Source organism: Carassius carassius, chromosome 9 (assembly GCF_963082965.1).
Source record: "Carassius carassius chromosome 9, fCarCar2.1, whole genome shotgun sequence".
Taxonomy (NCBI): domain Eukaryota; kingdom Metazoa; phylum Chordata; class Actinopteri; order Cypriniformes; family Cyprinidae; genus Carassius; species Carassius carassius.
Genome location: NC_081763.1, coordinates 12,233,089 through 12,256,378, shown reverse-complemented (window position 1 = coordinate 12,256,378; position 23,290 = coordinate 12,233,089). Strand labels below are relative to the sequence as shown.

At 37.4% G+C, this 23,290-nt stretch overlaps 1 protein-coding gene across 2 annotated transcripts; it reads left to right on the top strand.

Moving 5' to 3' along the window:
• Positions 1–4,056: 4,056 nt before the first annotated feature.
• Positions 4,057–18,853, top strand: LOC132148958 (cell division cycle protein 27 homolog). 2 transcript variants are annotated; one of them, XM_059557791.1, is made up of 19 exons: positions 4,057–4,226; positions 5,354–5,429; positions 5,976–6,123; positions 6,877–7,002; positions 8,081–8,178; positions 8,287–8,459; positions 8,622–8,833; positions 10,595–10,706; positions 12,542–12,657; positions 12,726–12,825; positions 12,911–13,115; positions 13,286–13,458; positions 15,577–15,729; positions 15,820–16,028; positions 16,186–16,303; positions 16,550–16,678; positions 17,156–17,230; positions 17,336–17,501; positions 17,574–18,853. In XM_059557791.1, the coding sequence occupies exons 1-19, from the start codon at positions 4,200–4,202 to the stop codon at positions 17,657–17,659; spliced, it is 2,502 nt and encodes an 833-aa protein (XP_059413774.1). In that variant the 5' UTR covers positions 4,057–4,199; the 3' UTR covers positions 17,660–18,853. The 2 variants fall into 2 exon arrangements, with proteins under 2 accessions (XP_059413774.1, XP_059413772.1); XM_059557789.1 differs by having other exon boundaries at positions 4,058–4,226; positions 17,571–18,853.
• The last annotated feature ends 4,437 nt before the right edge of the window (positions 18,854–23,290 follow it).

Here is a 23,290-nt window from a genome sequence, read left to right as displayed (position 1 = left end):
TGTTATGAATAACACTAGCGCCATCTAATGGAGCAGATCTGCATCCACTGCACTCTTACAGTTTTTCCGAATTGCTAAACAACATTTCATGAAAAGCACTAATTTTCTCTGAACCTTAAACACAGATCCAAATACTCAAAGTAAATTCACGAAACCTTGATTCTTCCATCAAAATCACACAGAGCACACACACACACACACACACACACACACACACACACACACACACACACGAGTCAATAAAATAAACACTAGAGCATTCATTAGACAGAGAATAATTTAGAAAACTGCATCCAGAACATTACAGAAAAAAGTATGTTGTATTGATTAAACAATTTTGCATTTATGTAAAAAAGAATAGTAATTGCAACTGAGTAATGTGAATATATTGTATAGGCCTACTGTATGTAGCCTACTGCAAGAATAGTATTGTGTTGAATATTGAATAGTACTGAATGTTTGTATACATTCAGCACTTGGATAATGCTAAAATAATGCAGTCCAACCGCAAAGGCCAAAAAGGTCAAATAAAACTAAAAATGAATAGCATGTTACAGTACACTCAAATACTGTAAGTAGTGCAATTGTAAAATCGGGGTCAATGAGAGATTACCTGAGTCAGGCATAAAGACTTTGTCCACATCACAAGTAATGTCTTTTTTGCTAGACAAAGTAAAAAAAAATAAATAAAAAAAACTAGGAATAGGATGTCCTCATTCCTCCTTATCCTCCACATGTACTCTTCCTCCTCTACTCATATTGTTTCCATTTTGTTCGTATCATCATTCAGTCACCTATGCCACTTGTACTCTGAACTGGCTCATATTTTGTACAGTTGGATTGATCACATTAGAAACAAGTGTGAACGATTTTAAAACGTTGTGTGTAAACGTTGTTTAACTTTTGCCGTTGTGTTTAACATTTTGCAGCACAAATGCAAATGAGAATGTGTTTAGAGTTTTGCAAAAAGAGTACATGATATTTGCAAATAGAGCCTAACTGCCTCAACGTGTTTAAGGTTTAGCAGAAAAGAATGCTTTATTCGACAAATTGGTTTAATCAGAGATTGGGGTTGAGTGCTTTAGCAATTCAGAAAAACTGTATTATAAATAAATCATTCTGTATGTTTTATACTCTGTTTTCCTCATGGGGACCAAAAAAGGATTTTGGATATTGCCATAACTGCTGGGGACATTTTGTCCACATAGAGTGGGGTATACCTGAATCAAACACACACATATACACGTTTAGTCAGCTATCTATGGGGACATTAGATAGACTTCTATTGTTTCTATATACAGATAGTTTTAGATTTTATAAGCTCACACCTTAACCCTACCGCTCACAGAAAACTGCAGTTTTACAGTTTACATTTGCATTTTTATTCATTTGGCAGACTACAGTTCGGAATACAACAAGCAATTTACCATTAGATGGCAACAAAATAGTAAAAGCTAGGAAGTGATAAAGGATAGTATAAGAGAATAGAAAACTGAAGGCATGGAATTTTTATTTTATTTATTTATTTATTTTATTTTATTTTTTAATGTCTGGCATTTGGCTGTCCGAATGGAGCTAGGTAATTCCACCAACAGGGTGTGGTGAAAGAAAACATAGTGTGATTTTGTGCCTCTCTGCAATGGGAGATGTAGATGAGTGGGAGAGAGCAGAGGCAGGAGGGTGTGGAGCCCATGGCTTATCTGTGGGCAAGCACCAATGACTTTAACTTGATGTGAGCCATGACTGGAAGCCAGTGCAGAGAGATAAGAAGTGGTGTGACGTGGACTCTCTTGGGCTCATTGAAAACAAGACATGCTGCTGCATTTGAATCATTTGAAGAGGTCTGGTTGCACATGTTGGAAGTCCAGCCCAAAGAGAATTACATAGTTCAGCCTAGAAATGACAAGAGCCAGGATGAGAAGTTGTGTTGTTTGCTCTGTCAGGAAGGGTCTGATTTTCTTTATGTTGTGTAGTGCAAGCCAGCATGATCATGCTGTTTTTGCAATATAATCTTTAAAGGTCTGATCATCAAGGATCACGATGGGATTATTGTTGAGGTGCCTAGTTGGATGGTAAGCTTGTGCTGTACTGATGGGGTGGCTGGGAAGATAAGAAGCTCTGTCTTTACCAGGTTGAGCTGCAGGTGATGTTCTTTCATCCATGCTGAGATGTCTGTCAAGCAGTCTGAAATCTGAGTAGGTGTTGGATCATCTGGATAAATGAGAGGTAGAGTTGCGTGTCATCAGCATAGCAATGACAGGAAAAACCATGTGCCTGAATGATGGGTCCCGGTGCTGTAGTGTATATAGAGAAGAGAAAGGGCCCAAGAACTGATCCTTGAGGAACCCCAGTGACCAGTTGATGTGATGTGGAGACCGCTTTCTCCTTCCTAAGACACCCTGAAGGAACTGTGAGTGAAGACTCAACTCAGTAGAGTGCAGTTCTGGTGCCCATGAGAGGGAGGACAGAAGGATTTGATGATTAACAGTGTCGAATGCAGCAGATAGATCTAGCAGAATGAAAACTTAAGATCTGGACTGTCAATTAGAAAAGGTCCAACACTCACTCTTGAAGAAATCCAACTTTATTGACTAAAACACATTGTGACATTTCCTCCTTTATCTAAGCCTTCTTCAGACCAATCTTCATCAAACTGAAGATTTGGACTCAACTCTTGCACTCCATAGTGCTTCAGTGACCGACAGCAAGGTTGAATGGCCACTTTTAAATCCAGACTGGTTATTGTCCAGCTGGTTGTTCTGTTAGAGGAAGGAAAACATTTGGTTGAACACAATGCATTCAAGTGATTTTGCTCTGAATAGGAGGAGAGATAAGGGCTTGTAGCAACAAGTGTGTCTAGTGTAGGTTTTTTAAGCAGTGGGGTTACCCGAGCCTGTTTGAATACAGTGCTTGGGAGAAGAGATTTGATGATGATGTGTGTGTATCAGAAGTGCAGAGGAAATAGCTTGTAGGAGATGTGAGGTGATTGGGTCTAGAGGACAGGTGGTAGGGTGGCTGGAGAGGAAAAGTTAAAAGACCTCATCTTCTTTAAGAAGAGAGAATGAGGAGAGAAGATTTTCAGCTGTGTGAGTGTTTGTTGAGAGTTCCTGGGTGAGTGGAGTTGAGCACTGACTGCTGATGTATGTGGTTTTGTTTGTGAAGTGGTTAGCAAAATTGTAAGTAGTTAAAGAGGTCGTGAGAGGTGGTGGACGGGGACAAAGAAGAGTATTGAATGTTTTGAAGAGTTTGCATGTGTCTGATGCACTGTGGATCTTGTTAGACGATAGTTTTGGAAGCGTGAACATTGGTGGAAAATGAAGACGGCAATGACTAAAAAAAAAAAAAACTTTTAATATAAAAGTTTAAAAAATAAACAGATTTATATCAGTTTTACAAATGAGGAAGTTCCCAAAGGGAGGTTTTTGGAGATTTTGTCAGATTTAGCTCACTTTTGGGTTCAAATGTGTCCCCAAAATATGGTTAAGTACACACACTCACACACACAAATGTATATTTTTAGACTGAAAATGAGACTGAAGGTGCTATTACATCAGAATAATATATTATAATATATATCATGCTATATAATTTAGGCCATTGTTGTATTACTGTACTCATCTAATTTTGCAAATTGATATAAGTATACTACGTTATCTTCTTTCAATGTCCGAGGTAAAAAGATAACCCTTTGACTAGTTCTTGTATTGTGACCATCTGATGTGGTACCCATAAATACTATATATGATTATATTTTACAAAGAAAGAAATTCCATATTTAAATCCTAAGAACAGGATTGTATTAATTGATTAAGGTTTAATACAATTTTTGATAAAGCTTTGATAGTCAAAGAAACCATCTTTAGTTAAAACCTGTAGTGTTGTAAGAATTTTCTAAACTTCACAACATTTTATTCGTAACGGGCATTTTATGTACGTTTTACCAGCACTTCACCCTATAATTCCGAAAATTGACCTTTCCCAATCGGCTATTTCCGACAACCTTCGCCTCTTATCGTAAAGTATATATTTGAATCGGTCGTATTCGGGCATTTCCGGATTCACCGATAACGGTTGGAATGTTCAAATCTTCGATGCTAGTTTTGCTACTTCTGGCCTGTAGTGGATACTGAGCTAAGAAAGCGACTGAAGAAGGAGCAAAGAAACCAAAAAAAGGAGGTGAAGAGGAGCCTGCTTACGGAATGACGGTTTTGCAGGAACCGGTCCAGGTATTTGAGCTAAATGTTAAAGCGCTCCGTTGCAGACCCAGTTGCGGGAGAAGACTTTTATCCAGCGCGAGAGACCGGATGATTGAGCGTTGCTACACCGCGGCCTCAGTTAGCAGCTAATGCTAAACGCCTCTGCCTTTACTTCACACAGAACCTGCCCTTAAACATACCACATATTGCTTTTATTTGAATTTAAAATAGCTGTTTTAAAAAACCCAGTGCTTGTCAACACGGGACAGTTTTGTTAGTAGTTTTCAAGGAAATTAAAGCATTGTCTTGCAGGTTAGCCAGTTACCTGATTTATTTATTTTTTATTTTATTGGTGTAACGTTAGTGAGGTTTTATTTTGACGCTTGTGTGAAAATATCAGCAGTGTTGAGGATAATTAAAAATCGTGAAATCAGAAATGGCTGGTATTCACAGACTGTAACGTTAAATGAAGAGTAACACAAACCAGTGCAATTGATGAGATTTGATGCTTCAGCAAGACTAGAGCTGGTTCGTTGTCTAATATATAATCTCATAAGAAATAAAACCATATATAATTGCCTTTTAACCTTGGTGTTTTAATGGGCCAACAAACGTCAAAGGTTGTGGGTTTGATCAGTCTTTGTCAGATACCAGCTAGCCAACGGTTCATCGAGCACAGCTGTTAAACCTGTGTGTATCTGTCAAGCGAAACCATCAAATGTATATACAATGGCTGTGTCTCAAACCAAGAACGTGCTACCTAACTAGACAATATTTCGGGGCGTCCAGACGCGCCGATATGCATCTCCTCTGTCAGTCAACATGAGCCCGTTTCCCTATTTTTCTTCAGCCTTTGTATATACTGAAATCGTTCACCATTCCTAAAACTGTGATCAAGACGTGACCTAATGACAGCATATCATTTCATATATATATGTGTGTGTGTGTAACATTTATGCAATCAGTGTCATTGTTTGTATGGGAGCCTATTTTGTTTGTTATTTTGATGATCAGAAGCTTATACTTGCTGTCAGGTGGTAATAAAGTCATTAACCATATTTCATCAAAAGCTATGGTTTATCATTGTTGTGACGTATACTACTTTTCGTCAACTGTAGAAGGCATGAAGGTAATGGCAGCTCTGTTTTGGTCCATAGGCTGCTGTCTGGCATGCTCTGAACCACTATGCCTACCGAGATGCTGTATTCCTGGCAGAGAGACTCTATGCTGAGGGTAATTGCACAAATCGTCCTCCATACAGGCAGACTACATCCTCCATTTCCCCTCATCTGTCAGATCTGGGCTGAGGCATTCCATTAAAACAAGTTTGTGTGACTCAAAATGGAAGCTCACATTTTTATTGATTTTACACATTGAGATGGACTGTTTAAAGTAAATTACATTCCAAGCATTATTGTTTTTTTAATGTCCTTCATATTAAATCCTGAATTCGATTTTATACAGGGTTTCTGCAGCTCTTGAAAAGTCATAATTCACTCATCCACAAATTAAGGTCTACATTTATAAGGTCATGGCATTAAATGTTGCATGCACTGCAAAACATGAATGTTTGCCTCAGTATTTGTACTTAGTTTTTCAATACAAATATTTAAACTTTCCTAAATCAAGAAACATTTTCTTAAAGCACATTGAACATATGACATCTTGTTTTCTGAGAAACCAAACAAAATGAAGTTTGTTTAAATAAGAACAAATAATCTGTTAATAGTGTATGAAAACTTGTTTGCCCTTTGTTACTCTATTCTTTTCACCTTTCAGTCCATTCAGAAGAAGCGCTCTTCCTGCTGGCTACAAGCTACTACCGTTCAGGGAAGGCGTATAAGGCCTACCATCTCCTAAAAGGACACAGCTGCACCACGCCGCAATGCAAATATCTTCTTGCCAAGTGCTGTGTGGAACTAAGCAAGTATGGATGACTAATTATTCCCCAACTAATCGTATAATAAACTCGTGACTCATTATCATTGTATTCCAGTGCCTGTATCTATGTTTATCTCTTCCAAAAGCTTACAGCAGTGAAATTTCAGAATACTCAATACCTCACAATCATAGCAATATTCAAAAGCAATTGCTATGTGCATTATCATAAAATTGTTTATGTAAATATTATAGATATTAACTAGTTAAAGTATTTTTCAAGGGTTTTTCCAAATAATTGACTGTTATTTTTGTGTCTTGTTTAATATTAAAGACATGATAGGCAGCAGCAGGTCTCATGGTGCAGTCATATTGCATTCTATTGTCTGTTTGCTTTCACTTACGACAGTGACTGTGATTACATTTATCTCTCCAAGACAAGCATTTTGCCTTTGTAGAAAGTATATTTGGCTTTTGAAAGCAGCCACCAGTCAGTGAGAGAGTGAGGCAGTTTTTATACCTACCCATACCGTAGACTGTGTCTTTACTTAAGTATTAAAGTAGAGTTACTTTTGACATCCCTACCTGAGAGTTACATTTAATGTAATACAATAGGATATTAATTATGAATGGGATTTAATGCTGTAGGTCTTATTATCCATGAATACTATGGCAAGCAGAATTGGCTTAACCTTCATTCAAACTTGGCATGAGGTCTGGAGACAGTAGTTGTCTGGGTCGTTTCATGTATTTCATTACAAATTTCTTGCAGTTTTAATGTATTTGTATTTTTCTCCATCAGGTTGGCAGAGGGAGAGCAGATCCTGACTGGAGGAGTCCTGAACAAACAGAAAAGCCAAGATGACATCATTACTGAGTTTGGAGACTCGGCCTGCTTCACTCTGGCACTGCTGGGGCAAATCTACTGGTATGTTAACTCTTTGTCATCTGAATATTGATTTTATGTAGGGGGAAAACTTTTTTTTTTTGCGTTAAAGCCCCTTTTCTTGACAAAAAGTGTTTCCAAACAATTTTTGTGACATTTGAAGTATCGATATAGAATTTATGCGCTAAAGTTAAATGGAAAAAGAATGTCGACACATGAGAAATTTTATTGACAAATGGCATTTCCATCAGCTATATCGGTAAACATTTTGAAGTGCTAAATATTTTTTTCATAAAATCCTTGGATGGAGACCTGGCTTATGTTCCTGGGAAAGAGCCACTAATGAGAGGCTGTGTTTAATTTGTTGGATGAAGCAGGCTGGTACCAAAGCTCTTCATCTGTATTAGATTTAGATGTAGATGGCTCTTTTTGTGTATTTTGTTTTGCACTTGTTTAGAGCAGCGCTCAGTAACTATGACAGGTTGCTTTAAGAGCTCTGAATTTCTTCAGTTAAGGTGGCAACTGGCAGCTGTTTTCTTTCATGAGAGATTTCTCTTTTCCTGTACTAGATGAGATGTTGATAGTCGTGGCAATTTTCTGTCTTAATAAGGCAAAAGGGCAGAAAGTATTTGGTCAACAGTCATACAGATTGGCTGCAGAGTGTGACCCAGAATAACACTCTGACTCAGAATATACTAATCAGACCAGGATGCTTCGATTTCATCTAATTAAAACGTGTCCTTTTAGGTATTCAAATAACTCGAGTATGTTGATGAGGCATTTAGAGAAGAAAATAACACTCTTTGGTAAACAAATAATACCTATGATAATAAAATGTTATACTTAAAATCATTAAACTTCCCTTACATTGGGGAAATAGCCTCACAGCATTTGCCCTCTTTGTTCATGTGCTAATAATCAAGAGAACAAACACTTTTGTGGGATTTGGACTTTACTACACAACTAGGACTAAACTGTCTTGTCTGAGATTGTTGTAGGATATTGAAGCTGTGATTTCTGCTCATGTTTTTTAAGCAGCTTGAATTTTATGAAATATTTTCTGTGGCTAAAATTTGAATGATTATGCACAAAACTAATGCTCTTTTCTTTGTCCCTGCAGCAAAACAGATCGGTTAGCAAAAGGAGCTGAATGTTACCAAAAAAGCATTAGCGAAAACCCTTTCTTATGGTCTCCATTTGAGTCTTTATGTCAAATCGGTGAGTTCGTTTTTATTAGGGTCATCATATGAACCTCATCAAAGATGTTCAGTTACAAGACTCCCTGAGAAGATAATGTGATTTTAAACTCTGCTTTTTGTGCTACAGGGGAGCAACCGGATCCAGAGCAGATCTTTAGATTGACCTCCTTGCAGAATTTCAGTGGAGGTAGTGGAGGAGTCATCCCTCCTCCTTCCATCAGCCCTGCGCACACACCTAGTAACAATATGGGACACCGACAAGTTGACACTGTCCTAATGGAGACCCCACAGGACACTTTGGTATGTCCTTCCTCTGGTTTTTCATGCATTTTGTTGTGTTTTATAGGGAAATATGTATGAGTGTGATGTATATGAGGTAATGTTTGTTGGCATATTAATTGTTGTGAATTTGGATTATCTTTTACCTTATATCTTGCCATTGTTTTTCGTCACTCTCTAAAGGAGCTAAACCGGCTCAATCTAGAATCTTCTAACTCAAAGTACTCCCTGAATACGGACTCCTCTGTGTCTTACATCGACTCCTCCGTCATCTCGCCAGACTCTGTGCCACTGGGCACTGGTGGCTCACTATTGTCCAAACAGGTGCAAAACAAACCCAAAAGTGGCCGATGTCTGCTTGGTGGTACTGCCACACTCAGCCCCCTTACACCAAGGTAATGATCATCAATCACTAAGGCTGTCATACCTTATACTAGGGCTGCATGAGTAATCGGAGCATTTCATTATTATATACTTTATTATAATAAACATTATAATAAGACGAACTCCAATAAACTATTTATAGTCATAGTCGTATGTTTATTCAGCAACCGCTATTGGTATTTAGGGCTGTCAAAAATAATGTTTTATTTAGTATATTCGTCAAATTTAAAATAAAAATCCACATTTGAATGCAAAAACGTTGCATTCCAGGCAGCTATCTTGACCGCATTACTGTTCCATATCACTTCGCATAGTTAACTGTAATACAGCACACAGGACTAACAAAAACAACAGCATGACAGACGATTTTCCTAAAGTAAACTCTAATATTTACAGTGAATATAAAACTTTCAACAACTGGGCGGCAGCAGTATTAGACAGTCCAGATTTAGTAGAGGTTGACTGATAGTGGATTTTGCCGATACGATATCTAGGTTGGACCACACTTACCGATTAATTAACCGATAGTTTTTAAAATAGATACTGGAAAAAAAACTAAAATAGTGCTTTATAAAAAAAAAAAAAAAAAAAAAAAAAAAACGGGACTGAACCTACTAGTAGAAGTAGTAATAATAACAATAATATTTGAAAGTGTTTCCATTTAATTTCAACAGTAATGCTTAAAGATGCACATCTTTAAATGTAAACAAAAAGGTTTGTCCATAGCAGTACAATTATACCAGCACAATGTATACTCTCACACTTTAACTGCTTCTATTCTTGAACACCTGATTATCTAATCAAAATAAAAGAGCAGTGCTGAACCTAGAAGAACTCACCGCCACCGGTATATCACACTCTTTCGGACGCATCGTGTTCAACTCAAGCAGTGATCTAAAACAGTTTACTTATTCACCAAACGGACACAAGATTTCTTCAAGAATGAACAATGAGGCATAGATAAGTTTGAAGGTCAATGTTTTAAAAAACGGAGCAAACGGAAAGAGAGATCTATATTATAGCTCTATAAATGAAGCATACAGACTTTATTAGAGCTACGGAAAGACAAACGTTTTGATGAAAATGCTCAATATACAATTCATTATGTACATTAACAATGATTGAGGCGAATATAATGTCATGTAATGGAAAACTATGTGATTGGTGCTTTGTGGCGTGGCAGGATTTTCTGTCAGCTGCATTTAAATCCAAGTTTCTCGCTCTGTTCAGCAATTTGAACCAGTAGAGACCGCTCTCGCACTGTTAACCATTCTCAGCCGCTCCAGCAACTGACCCAGACAGGAAAACTGTTGGCACTAACTTCATTAATAACTGCTCAAGCCTCCATTACCAGCTTTAAAATGACGTTTTGGAACTAGCAAAGAGGCATTAGATGAAATGCGGAAGAAATAATCCTGCTCACAAAAGCCATTTAAGTACAAAAACCGGATTAATTTGATTGATGTCTTGAGGTGTGGAAACCATAGTTTAAGTGGAATAATTGACACTGGTCCGTTGAATTATTAGATAATAATGCACATCCGAGGTGTCGCATCGTGACTGCATCACCCCCTTGGGTGTGTATTTTTTTTCTAATAATTCAACAGTCTGGAGTCAATTATTCCTTACTGAATCCTGCAGCTCTACCTCATACTTAACTATGCATTTGACTTTAATGTAATTCCAGAAACTTTTTTTATTGATTCCCATTATGGATGTGATTTGGCTCTTATGTTTCCATTCTAATAATCAATCTATTTAATATTGTGTAGTTTTGGAATTTTGCCTCTGGAGCCGAGCCCTGGAGACCCATCGTACCTGCAGAATTACAGTCACAGTGGAAGTGGGATGGAACCACCTCCTCCACCTGGCCCTCCGAAGAAGGTAAGCCGCTTTTATTTCTAGCAGCTTGCTATTAAAGCACTCCCACGGGACTTGTGTTTTTAAGGCTCTGTGCTATACGTGTTTGTATAATTGTAGTTTTTCTTTAAAATCTTTTAATATTAGCCAAAGTTTATTTCACCAGAAAAGAGTTTAGCTTTTACACCATTTTTGTACACTAGGGTTGGCCAATGGCATAGTCTATTGCGATGGCTGACTGGGATCACGATGTTAAGCTGACATCGTGATTACTTCAACCTTTGAAACAATTATCCGCGAGACGTTATGTTGCAGTTCAAATCGGTTGAGATGCTAAACAAATCGCGATTCATTTAGTGGTAGGAATTTATATGAATCCAGTATCTGAGGGGATCTTGCTGTCTTTAGGAAAGTTTAGATGGTATTTTTTCTTTTCATCTTGCCTTTGTCTAAAGTTCATAAGTGCAGTGCAGCTTTATTTACAAGGAAACGTTTTAAGTGCCACCTGCTGGAAGAGAGTGGATCTGCATCTCGTTCTGCTCATCTGCTGTTTCATGCAGATATTTCTATGTATAGTTTCGTAAAACTGAAGTCAAAACATTCAGTTTTTGCTTCAAATTTTGAAATTATACACTCTAATTTGGTTTAAAAACTGCCCATGTTGCATGTATGCAGCATATTTGTTTGGATCATGATTACAATGCAGTGGTTGCCTCTAATTTTAAATGGAAATAGCACAGACAGAGCCTTATTTTGTTCATATGAACAGATTTAATATATTTGTTATTTGATTTGGGGCTTGTTTTAAAATTTCAGTTTTGTTTTGTTATTAAATTTTTACATTATTTAAAATTTTGCAGACGCTTTTGTCCAAAGCGACTTAAAAATGAGGACAATAGAAGCAATTAGGGATGCAACGAAACCATTTTTTAGAACTGATCTATTCTGATACCGAAAATTCAGAGTATCCGCTGATACCGATTCAAACCAATACCAGGCAGTTCTTTTTTTAAAACAGTGTTGAATTTCCATGCTTCTGTGTTGACTTGATCATCACTCTTTTGGGTGTTAAACACAATCTACAACATATAAACTTCATTTAAATGGAAAAATAACAAATGAAGAAATATATTATTATAATCTTTGAACAAAAATACTATACTAGTATAAACTAGGTTAGTGGATAATTCAGCAGCAAAAAATACTCTAGAAAAATCACGGGTGCGCAGTAATTTTATAAACATTTGTGAATGTCTAATGTTAAAATATTACATATTGCTATTGGTATTGTTGTAAAATAAAAAAGTAGATATATTTATGTAGAAATATAAAATACATTTTAAATGTATAGTACAGTAATAAAGGCAGCAACTTATGTTAGATAGGACAGAACAAGAAAGGCTATTAATAATATTTGATTTAGCAGAAAATATTATAATACTAAAGGTGCCAATATAGAGCACACCGAGCTCTATACGCATCCCGTGCACAGAATGATGCGCTTGAAACAACAGTGTGCAGGCTGCACAGCCCGTAAGTGTTTTAAATCTGTGCGTTACTTTGAGCCTTTTCGTTTAACAGTTTTAAACCTCAGTTACTGTGCGCACTTGAAGAGAGTTTCATTGTTTTGACTGTAGTAACCGAATGCTACACTCAGTTTGCTGAATGGAGGATGACAGACAGCCGCAGCGGAGAGAAGAGTTTGTGAACTTAAATTTAATGACTTCAACAAAGTAAAATCTTCTAAATTGTAAGGCTTTATAAACAACACAAAAAAAATTGTTTTTACTAGAAATAATCTTTTTATAATCAAACTGTAAATAAAAGACTGTCTGAATTTTGTCTTTTTTTTTTTTTAGGCCGTCAGTAGAATCAGCCAAGTGGGGACAAAGTCAGTGTTTGCACAGAGTGGAAACAGCAGAGAGGTCATTCCAAACCCTTTCAACCAAACTCAGACCACTGCCCCACAAACTAGGTACATGTCAACCAGGCAATTCATAGCTATGACGATGGCTTCTGATAACAACTCTTTCTGCTTTGTAGTACTACACCGCAAGTGCTGAGCCCAACCATTGCTGCTCCCCCAAATGTGCAGCCACGGCGGAGCTCAAGACTCTTCACCAGTGCCAGCTCCACTGCCAAGGTACTGTCTTTTACACTTGCAAGTTTATGCATACACTTGTTTCTTTAGAGAAAGTTTTATCAACACTCTTGATGGAATTGAACAGGAGAACAGTAAGAAGCTGAAAATGAAGTTCCCCACCAAGATTCCTAACCGAAAGACAAAAACGAAAATGGGTAAAGGAGGAATCACCCCATCTAACCTGAATGAGAGCATAGAGATCCTCAAACTTGATTCTTCTCTATCAGAGGGAAAAGGCAACATCAGCTCACCACAGTTCCAGGCTTTTAATCTACAAAAGGCGGCTGCAGGTATTTGCCTTTTGTTAAAATGTCATGGAATAAAAAAACAAATGCAATCAAAAGTTGTTGTTTTTTTTATGACATATTGCAGTATTTGTATATTATTTATCTGTGCTCCACCAAAATTTCAGAAAAACTGTGAAGCAGGTCCTTAAAATAGTTTCCTCTGTTTTATTCAGATGGGCTGATGACGTTGATGCGGGATATTGGGAGGGGCTATCTTGCCCTCTGCTCTTATAACTGCAGAGAGGCCATTAACATCTTGAGTCAGCTGCCTTCACACCACTACAACACGGGCTGGGTGTTGGGTCAGATTGGACGAGCACACTTTGAATTGGCTGAATACATGCAGGTGAGCAGTGTTCGAATTGTGTCAAAGCTCTTGGGGGGTCCCCCCCGCCCCACCCAAAAAAAAAACAACAACAACAAGCAAAAAACTAATAATATATATTTGTATTTATTTATTTCATATAATAATATAATTTCATTTACTTTACTTGTGAATTTAATTTACTTTGTGTGTTTCAGAACATGTTTTTGCAGCTGAGCATTTACTATATGTAAAATTAAATAAAAATCTATATACTTTGAACAGTGCACACGTATGGATTTTATTTCATTAAAAAACTAATTTATCTTGAATGTAGTTACATAACCCTTTCATATTTTCTAGCGGAAGTTGTCATAGTTGGGTAAACTTCAATAGTGGTGAATGACCGACTACATTAAATGTTTTGTCACAATAGTGTTTCTACAACAGGGTAAAAATAGAAAGAATTTGATACGATTACGATGCTGATGACCATTAATCAATTTTGATCTCTTGATTCACTATCAATTCACATGAATAGGCCTACTGTACTTACTTTTCTTGGACTAAATTCAGTATTTTCTTGCATTAATTAATATGCCTCTTTGCATTGAATTTAAAACCCTTTTCTCCATTTAACCTTAAATACTACACTAATTGCATTAGGCTATACATAATAACAGAAAATAGGATATAATTCATAACAAAAACGGTTGATCTGCATGTTTGTCTTCGGCGTAATAATTTGTGAGAGTTAGCAACCCTGCTTTGTCATCGTTGACACAAAAAAAAGCCTTCACCTGATGAACATGTTCATCAGTAATAATGTCCTTAATTAAATTAACACTGTTTTTGAGCAGTTAGGCCCAGTGTGCACCAAAGCGTTTTAGGCAGCTGAAAACACCAGGCGCTCTGCTAAAAAAAACGCCCAGCTGTGAGCCCTTGAGAGCGCTTTTTGAGTGGCTACGTTTTTTTTAGTTGAGACCACTGATCTATATATGATATCTATATTATAGATCAGTGGTTGAGACACTTTGGTTGCTATTATACAGAATAACCGCTAAACTGTTACTTGTATCTGATTTGGTAAATAATTTTTTTTCTGACTTAAATGCTCTGGATGCTCAGAAACCAGCAATATTAATTCATATTCCATTTTTCTCGTTGTTGCGCTTGTTGTCACGTCGTTGTAACAAATAACAGTTGTGCCAGTTGATTGGTGTGTAATTTGGCCCGCCCCTCCTGCACTCCTTGATTGGTCAGCTGACTAGAAAGTGACAGTGATGAGCGCAGCGTCTCATCCAAAGTTGAACATTCTTCAACTCTCGGCGCGAGAAAAAAACGCCCAATGCTCAGCGCGAATAGACGCTCAGCGCTTGGCACGCTAATGGCGTTTTAAAAAACGCGGCGCTCCCATTTGAGAACAACTGAAAAAATACGCTAGCTGCGGGGAAAAAATGCTTTGGTGGACGCGGCCTTAAGGTTACTAGATTTAAAATTATTTGTTTAATTCAGAATGGGTGCAATGCTAGCTTTTTTTCTCAGAATTAACGTTACGTTAGATGGCTAATTTACAACTATTGACAGACCAAGATAATAATAAAAGTGACTGTCCGATTCGAAGATAAACACTTATTCAGTAGCAGTAAATTAGGTGTGCCAAACAATCATAAAACAAAGAAATATTATCTTACCGTCATCGTGAGGTAAAATAATGAGGAAGGATCACTCTGCCAGCCAATCACACAGCGAGTCGCGCCCGCAATCTGTAAATTCCTTCAGAAAACATTGTGTGGCGCACTTGAGCGTATTTTCAGACGCACATCTTAATTTTAAGTAGCTTTTTATGGGAGCGACAGCGCAATACTTTGATAAAAAAAATATAGATAAGGCTATGTCAAATATTGTTTCTATTTTAGTTTTAATGAAAAACCAGGGGACCCCCCAAGGTCATTTTTTTGGGCCTTATGGGGGGTCCCGGACCCCCCCAGCCCCCCCTAAATTCGAACACTGCAGGTGAGTCTGGCTGCTGAAATCAGACGACAGCAGTTTTTGAAGACACTGAAGAAATATCAGTGGTAGAAAATGGTGACTACATAATTCAAACAGTGAATTGCAGAAAAGATCATCAAGACTGAATTTTTGTGTCCGTTTAACCAGGCGGAGAGGGTTTTCTCAGAAGTCCGGCGTATTGAGAGCTATCGAGTGGAAGGTATGGAGATCTATTCCACAACGCTCTGGCATTTACAGAAGGATGTGGCACTTTCCGCCCTGTCTAAAGATCTCACTGACATGGACAAAAACTCACCAGAGGTAAGTATTTCAGAGTAATATAGCAAAGGAGCAGAGTTTAGCATTTGAATGCTTTTCTCATGTCTTATTTCTTCCTCTCTCTGTGTACAGCCCTGGTGTGTAGCTGGTAACTGTTTCAGCTTACAGCGGGAACATGACATAGCCATTAAGTTCTTCACACGAGCCATCCAAGTGGACCCCAGCTTTGCATACGCATACACACTATTAGGGCATGAACTAGTTCTCACCGAGGAGCTGGAGAAAGCCCTGGGCTGCTTCCGCAATGCTATACGCCTCAGTAAACGTCACTACAATGCCTGGTACAGTTCAGACTCTACTCTTTGGCTTTGGAACTGAGACACTATTTTAGATGAACCCAGAAAATTGTAAAATGAAACTGTTCATTTTATATTGTCAGTGTTTAAATGATGAAAACCATCTGCCATTTAGGCTTATTGATTCTGTCTGTTACGCTAGGTACGGCTTGGGAATGATTTACTACAAGCAGGAGAAATTTAACCTAGCTGAGATTCATTTCAAGAAGGCTTTAAGCATCAATCCTCAGAGCTCTGTGCTGCTTTGTCATATTGGAGTGGTAAGTAAATCTAATGTAGGGATAGTAGTGTTAATCTAAAGTGATGCTACCCACACATGCTCGTTTTGTAGGTGAACAACAGTGCAAGATTGTTACTTGACCTTATTTATTTATTTTTATTTATTTATTTGAGTTTGGTAATGGCAGACTAACATATATGTACTTGTTTGTTATACATACATAGGTGAAAAAACATGGTGCTGACTGTTCGAATTTTCATATCCTTTCTCATGTGCTCCATATCAGGTTCAACATGCTTTGAAGAAATCAGACCATGCACTGGAGACCCTCAACAGAGCCATTAGCATTGACCCCAAGAACCCACTATGCAAGTTCCATAGGGCCTCTATTCTCTTTGCCAATGAAAAGTATAAGGTACTCCCCAACTTGTATCATGACACAAACATCAGTCAGAGTTTTTGCAAAAAGTCTACATTTATACATTTACTTGAGATGCAAATTAAAGAGATAAAGTCTGTTTTTTGAAAAACAACAAAATTGAATGAGTTTATGCTTAAAACAAGAACAAATATCTTGATTTAAGAATGTTTGGACATTTGTACTGGAAAACAAGACAAAAATACAGAGGAAGAACATCACTTATTACAGTATGATCAGAAGGTAAAGATTTTCATATGCTGGTGGTTTAGAGCGGAGTTAAATCAAGCCATAAGCAGAGTTCTGTTCGTAGTTGTTTTTTGTTTTTACTTCAACGCAATGGTAATACAAAACATTTACATTTAGGCACCATATTGATGTATTCCATTACATTTATTTAATTTTTCTAAATCCATCTTCTTAAAACCTGCAGAAATCTTAGGGAATGTCAAATGACTAATTTATTCTTTACAGGCCGCTCTGCAGGAGCTTGAAGAGCTGAAACAAATAGTGCCCAAGGAGTCCCTTGTTTACTTCTTAATAGGAAAGGTACTCGTACAGCTGAGTTGTTTACGTGCATATATTTTATATCAAATATATCTTTTCGTAAAAAAAATATATATATATTCATATTCATATTCATCATCTGTATAGGTCTATAAGAAGCTTGGCCAGACTCATCTGGCACTAATGAACTTCTCTTGGGCCATGGACTTGGACCCTAAAGGAGCCAATAATCAGATCAAAGAGGCCATAGATAAGCGATACCTCCCAGATGATGACGAACCCGTCACTCCTGATGACTATCCCTACTACTCAAGTAAGTCTTCTGCAGTGAGCCATTTAAATGTCGCTGTGTGCACTATGTAATGTTGTTTGTTGCTCTCAGCAGCGGAGGTGGAGGAGTCACAGGAGAGCAGTATGACGGACGCTGATGACACACAGCTCCACACCACGGAGAGCGATGAGGTTCTGTAGCCCCCAACACCACTCTGGACTTTGAAATAATGCCAATATGGGGGCTACTTGAAGACTCCAGCTCTGAAAAAGGAGGAAGAAGAAAAAAGGGGAAAACAAACTGCTGCTAATAACAGTACCTCCTCATTTCTGTCGTATTATTTTTCATTCATTCTTGCCTTTTTCCACCCCCTTTGTCATCATGCCTTAAAGGTCTCTCATCGGTCTGATCTTCTGGTCCTGTCTCATCCCTCATCGTCACTGGCAGGCTTCCTTAAACTAGACAGAATTCATTTTCTGCCTGAGCTCAAATTGCCCAGATTTGCCAATGACTCCATGGTCTCCTCCACAAGTTAATTGTCAGGTTAAGACTCAAAAAAAGAACCACAGACATTCATGGATGTTCCTGTCTTAATGCCTAGGCCTTTTATGTTATTTTATCAGCATTTACTCTGAATAAAGACCTGTGTACGAGTTGGTGGTCCTTTGATTCCTCTCCCCTCCCTTTTAAATCATGGAATGTAATAGCCGGGAGAAAAAAGCACTTTCCACCCACATAAACAATAAATAAGCGTTTGGCATAAGAGATTCGATGTAAACTTCAGATCTTTTATCAGATTACCATCTGTTTAGAAGAACAATGTTTTTGAAAGCAATTAGAACGTATCAGTTCTGGATGATGCAGATCTATTTTTCACCAGATTTTAAAACTTGTGTATAGGAGCAAAGCTCAAGAAGCACTTATGTTAAAAAAAAAAAAAAAAAGAAAGTTGTCTTGATCGGAACAATTTGCCACTCTCACACTCACCTGTTTTGCTCATATCTACCTTCAAAACATCTGAATCTATGGATTTTTTTGCCCAGCTGCAAGACATTGATTTAGAGAGTTGTAGATTAAATAAATGTATGGGTAGGGTGGTTTCTTTGACACACCTTAGTCTGTGTTGAGGAAACCAGACCACAGTATCCAAATTAACAACACTGTTTTATGGCACAGTGACCAGTGGTCAGACTTCTTGAGACAATTTTCTGAAATGTTGGTGCTGTTGACGACAATACTGATGAACATAGAAAATGTGCACAAAGTATCCTTCATGGATTTTATTTTATCAGAACATGTTTATTATTATGAAATGTTTTTGATCTCCGCTAAATGCTTCTTATTGTACATTTTGAGGAATTAAAAGGAAATAGAATAAACAACTTTGACTGAAAGCCTTGATGTGGTCATTGAAGGAAAATACGAATCCTAATACGTTCTAGTACGTTGCTCCACACTTGTTTTTTTTATTTTTTTTAACACTATCACTATCTGTGTTAATAGCTTCGTAAAATTACCATGTTTTACACCGAAATGTCATGATGGCTACAGTTATTGATACTACTGTAAAATATAATAAATCTTGCTTCAGTGGACAGTTACAAAAGGTTTCAGCACTGGTAACGTGATCATGAATGTCTAATAGTTATCATTTATTTTCGTAAAGGAGCGTTGACGTTTATAAAATCTTGCGAGAATGACAACAGCTAACAAATACTCTGTGATATTAAGCTTTATAACAACCCTGATGTAAGTTTAAACGTAATAGTGTGTTTGGTACCTATGTATTTAACAGAGAATACCATCTAACAAATAAACGAAAATCAACTCTTTAGTAAAGTTAGAGTTTTTTTACTTTCACTCGTAAGCCCATCTCTTGCTAAACACACAAACCAGCCAATCAGCGGCAAGCCTTTCCGCCCTCTGACCAATCACAGGTTGAAAAGAAGGCGGTACTTCCGGCTCAAGTCTGGTTGATCTGTGCAGGTAAGTGAACGTGAATTCTCTACTCTGTCATATAAAATATACTTATTTTTGCTATCCCCGTATGGACAAAATACTGTTTTTAACGTTAAATGTTGAATAAGATCTAGGTGAAAACAATGTTTCAGTTTTCTTCTCTTTCAGTTAACGTTAGACATTATGACAAAGTAATTTCATCCCGGAGATTGCAGTCAACAGGCCAAAAATTGTTTGGGTACAAAAACAAATCTCTCAGTCTGTCAGAATTAACCTCCAGGTAAAATTATAACTACTACAATATTGACATGTTTCCTGTAGTTACAAGTGAGAATGTCCGTTAAAAAAAGTCTCACTTTGAATTCGTCTTGAAGATGTGAGAGGGAACGAAAGAAAGGCTGTAACAGCAGAGACTATCAACTGATGATGTTAGCATGCTAAACCGACAGTCAGCGGGCCTAAGAGTACACGAAATATTGGACTCCTTTAAAGAACTTATCTAGTTAATAGCAAATGTACTATTCCTGTTCATAATATCTATTACTTGTTTTCTATACAGGTTTTTATTACATTGGAACAGACTGCGTGTGATTCTGTTTCAAATCCTAGTGTGCTGCCTACTTGGACACCATCTGGAACGCGCGCATGGCGTCAGAAGCGCTGTCTAGGAAGGCAGCTCGCGTGCTTTTGAAACACAGTCTGTAACTCCATCATCTGCCTTTAGCAGCCCAGTGGCTAAAGCGCTGTTTGTTTTGGATTTTACTTTTGATTAGTCCAAGCCCCCCCCCCCCCCAATTTGGTTACATTTGATATGGTTAGACATTGGTTTGCTAAGATTAATTTAAATACGTTTGATATGTTTTCCCTGGATCTGATAGTGACAGATTAAAGACATGATACGTAGCTCAGTTTTATGTAACGAATATCTAGGTTTGATATTTAAACTTTGAAATATATACAAGACTGATTAAATTGTAAAACACCTGGCCAAAGTTATTTCAAACATTAATATATATATATATATATATTTAATTTATATTTATATACATTTAATTTATATAAAAGGCTTTGAGAGCAGCAAGATCGGATTATTTCACAAAACTCAGTAAAAAGAGTTCTTGGTCTGTGATAATTTTTAGTAATGTTTTTAACTCTGTTATTAATCCACCTGTTTATGAGTATCCTGATGTATCAATGACTCTGTGTGATGACTTTCTTACATTTTTTGTGAATAAGGTCAATGACATTAGATTGGGGATATGTTGTCCTTCTTTTGATCCGTCTACCTTGGTGGCTTGTTCCGTGGAGCTGAAGCAATTTGAACCTATTTCTCTAACCCATCTGCAAGAAATAGTCGTTCATTTAAAGCCGTCGGGCTCCTCTATGGATGCCATCCCTCCTTTTCTGTTGAAAAAAGTTATTGATGCTGTGGGGCCATATTTGTTAAACATTATAAATCGATGTCTGGAAACCTCCATGGTACCAGAAGCACTGAAACATGCTATAGTTCGGCCAATGTTAAAGAAACCTAACTTAGACTTAAATATTATGGACAATTATAGACCAGTTTCAAATCTGCCTTTTATTTCTAAGATTTTGGAGAAGATAGTTCTGAAACAATTGCAGAGTTTCTTGGATGAAAATAAGGTTTTTGAGCTTTTTCAATCAGGTTTTAAAAAATTCCACTCAACAGAGACTGCACTTTTGAAAGTCCTAAACGATGTTTTAATAGCTGCCGACACTGGGGTTTCTACTGTATTATTACTACTAGATCTGAGTGCGGCCTTTGATACGGTGGATCATTCTATTCTTCTTGCTCGTCTGGAGCATTGGGTGGGTATCAAAGGTCCTGCCTTAGAATGGTTTAGGTCTTATTTGTCAAATAGGAAGTTTAGCGTTAACATTGGGGAATATTCGTCAAAGGCTGCTTTTCTGTCTTGTGGTGTTCCGCAGGGATCCATTTTAGCTCCAATTCTTTTTTCGCTATACATGCTTCCATTAGGGTCTATTTTTAGGAAACATGGGTTGTCGTTCCACTGCTATGCGGACGACACTCAAGTTTACTTACCCCTAAAATCAAATTGTGATGGACTGGAAAAAATTAGGGCCTGTATATCTGATGTGAAAGCTTGGTTATCTCTAAATTTTCTTAATTTTAATGAAAATAAAACCGAAATGATAGTGTTTGGCTCATCAAATACTCTTACTCAAATAACCCTAGGTAATGTAACACTGTCTGCAAAGACTTGTGTAAAGAACTTGGGTGTTGTGTTTGATGATGGTTTGAAATTTGACAAGCAGATAAGCTCAGTGGTCAAATCCTGCTTTTTCCAGCTCCGTCTTTTAGCCAGAGCAAAAACAATTATATCTTTTAATAACTTTGAAAGACTAATGCATGCATTTCTGACATCGAGACTTGACTATTGCAACTCATTGTATTATGGGATCAGCCAATCAGCTTTATCCCGGTTGCAGATGGTACAAAATGCGGCGACGAGACTTCTAACAGGTACTAAAAAACGGGACCATATTACTCCAGTATTACGTCACTTGCACTGGTTACCTGTACGATACCGTGTGGTTTTTAAAATTCTTCTGTTGGTTTTTAAATCTTTAAATGGTGTGGCCCCTACTTATCTTTCGGATCTACTGGTAGAACATCGTCCAGCTATGTCTCTCCGGTCGTCAAACCAGAGATTATTGTGTATACCGAAATCAAAGCTGAAAAGCAGGGGTGATCGTGCATTTTCAGTGGCCGCTCCAAGACTGTGGAATGATCTACCTTTTAGTATTAGATTTGCTCCATCCTTGTCTGTTTTTAAATCTAGGCTAAAAACCTATCTTTTTGATTTAGCATATGGCTAAAGATGAAATGTACTGTTTTTGTATTGTTTTTATATTTGTATTTTGTATTGATGTAAAGCACACTGGTCAACTGGTGTTGTTTAGTAGTGCTATAGAAATGAAATTGACATTGACAAATTGACATTGACATTTGTATGAATGCAAATGCTAACAGTGTTTTTCATGTGTCTTACAGACTGCAGGTTTTGGAGTTTGCGAATCCCATTTGGATTAATAATGAAGGATCCAGTGAACCAGATTGGACCGAGACCAGTCATCTCTAAGGTCTGACACTCTTATTTCATGTGTGTTTTTACATCTGCTTTAATACATTATCATGTAATAATAGTTCAAGGGGTTGTACAGAAGTAAAAAATGGTTCCGCTAAATGAGTGCCACAGAAAGCCAGTTAAAAAGAGAGAAAGCCCCTTTTAAACAGTAGATGGTGCTGTCGTTTTGTTTATGAGGGCCTCTAGAAACAGGAAGCTTAACTTAGGTTTCATAATTTCTAACTTATTGTGATGAAAGCTGTTTTTGCTCTTTTTTTTCTCTCTTTCTGGCTGCAATGCATAGCAATTCAGAGCAATGCCATCTGAATTCTTTAGTGTCTTTTTTTTTTCTTTTCTCTGTCAAGTTCCATTTAATTTAGTATGATTTTTCTCAAGCACTTCCTGTCTTTCGGTCATTTTTAGAGAAGCTTGAGTTCCCTCTACTGGTACATTATTTATTTTGGAGCTTCTTTCTAGAAACATGCAACACCAAGCAGGGCTTGATGTACTTTAATTTCATCCATATGTAATGCTATGTTATTTTGTTCATCCCAAAACATTTTACGTACGTTCAAATTTATATTTTGACTCTTTTCGATTAATTATACGTCTAAGTATTTTTGGTGGTACGGGAAATTGACATCTAACTGTGGCGCCTCCTATTGTCATGCTTCATTATGACAGGAAGCGCAGCGCCTCTAGAGGCCGCTGAGAGCAGCGCGTCTCGCTCCCGCCACTGCGCCGCTCCGCTTCTTTCTG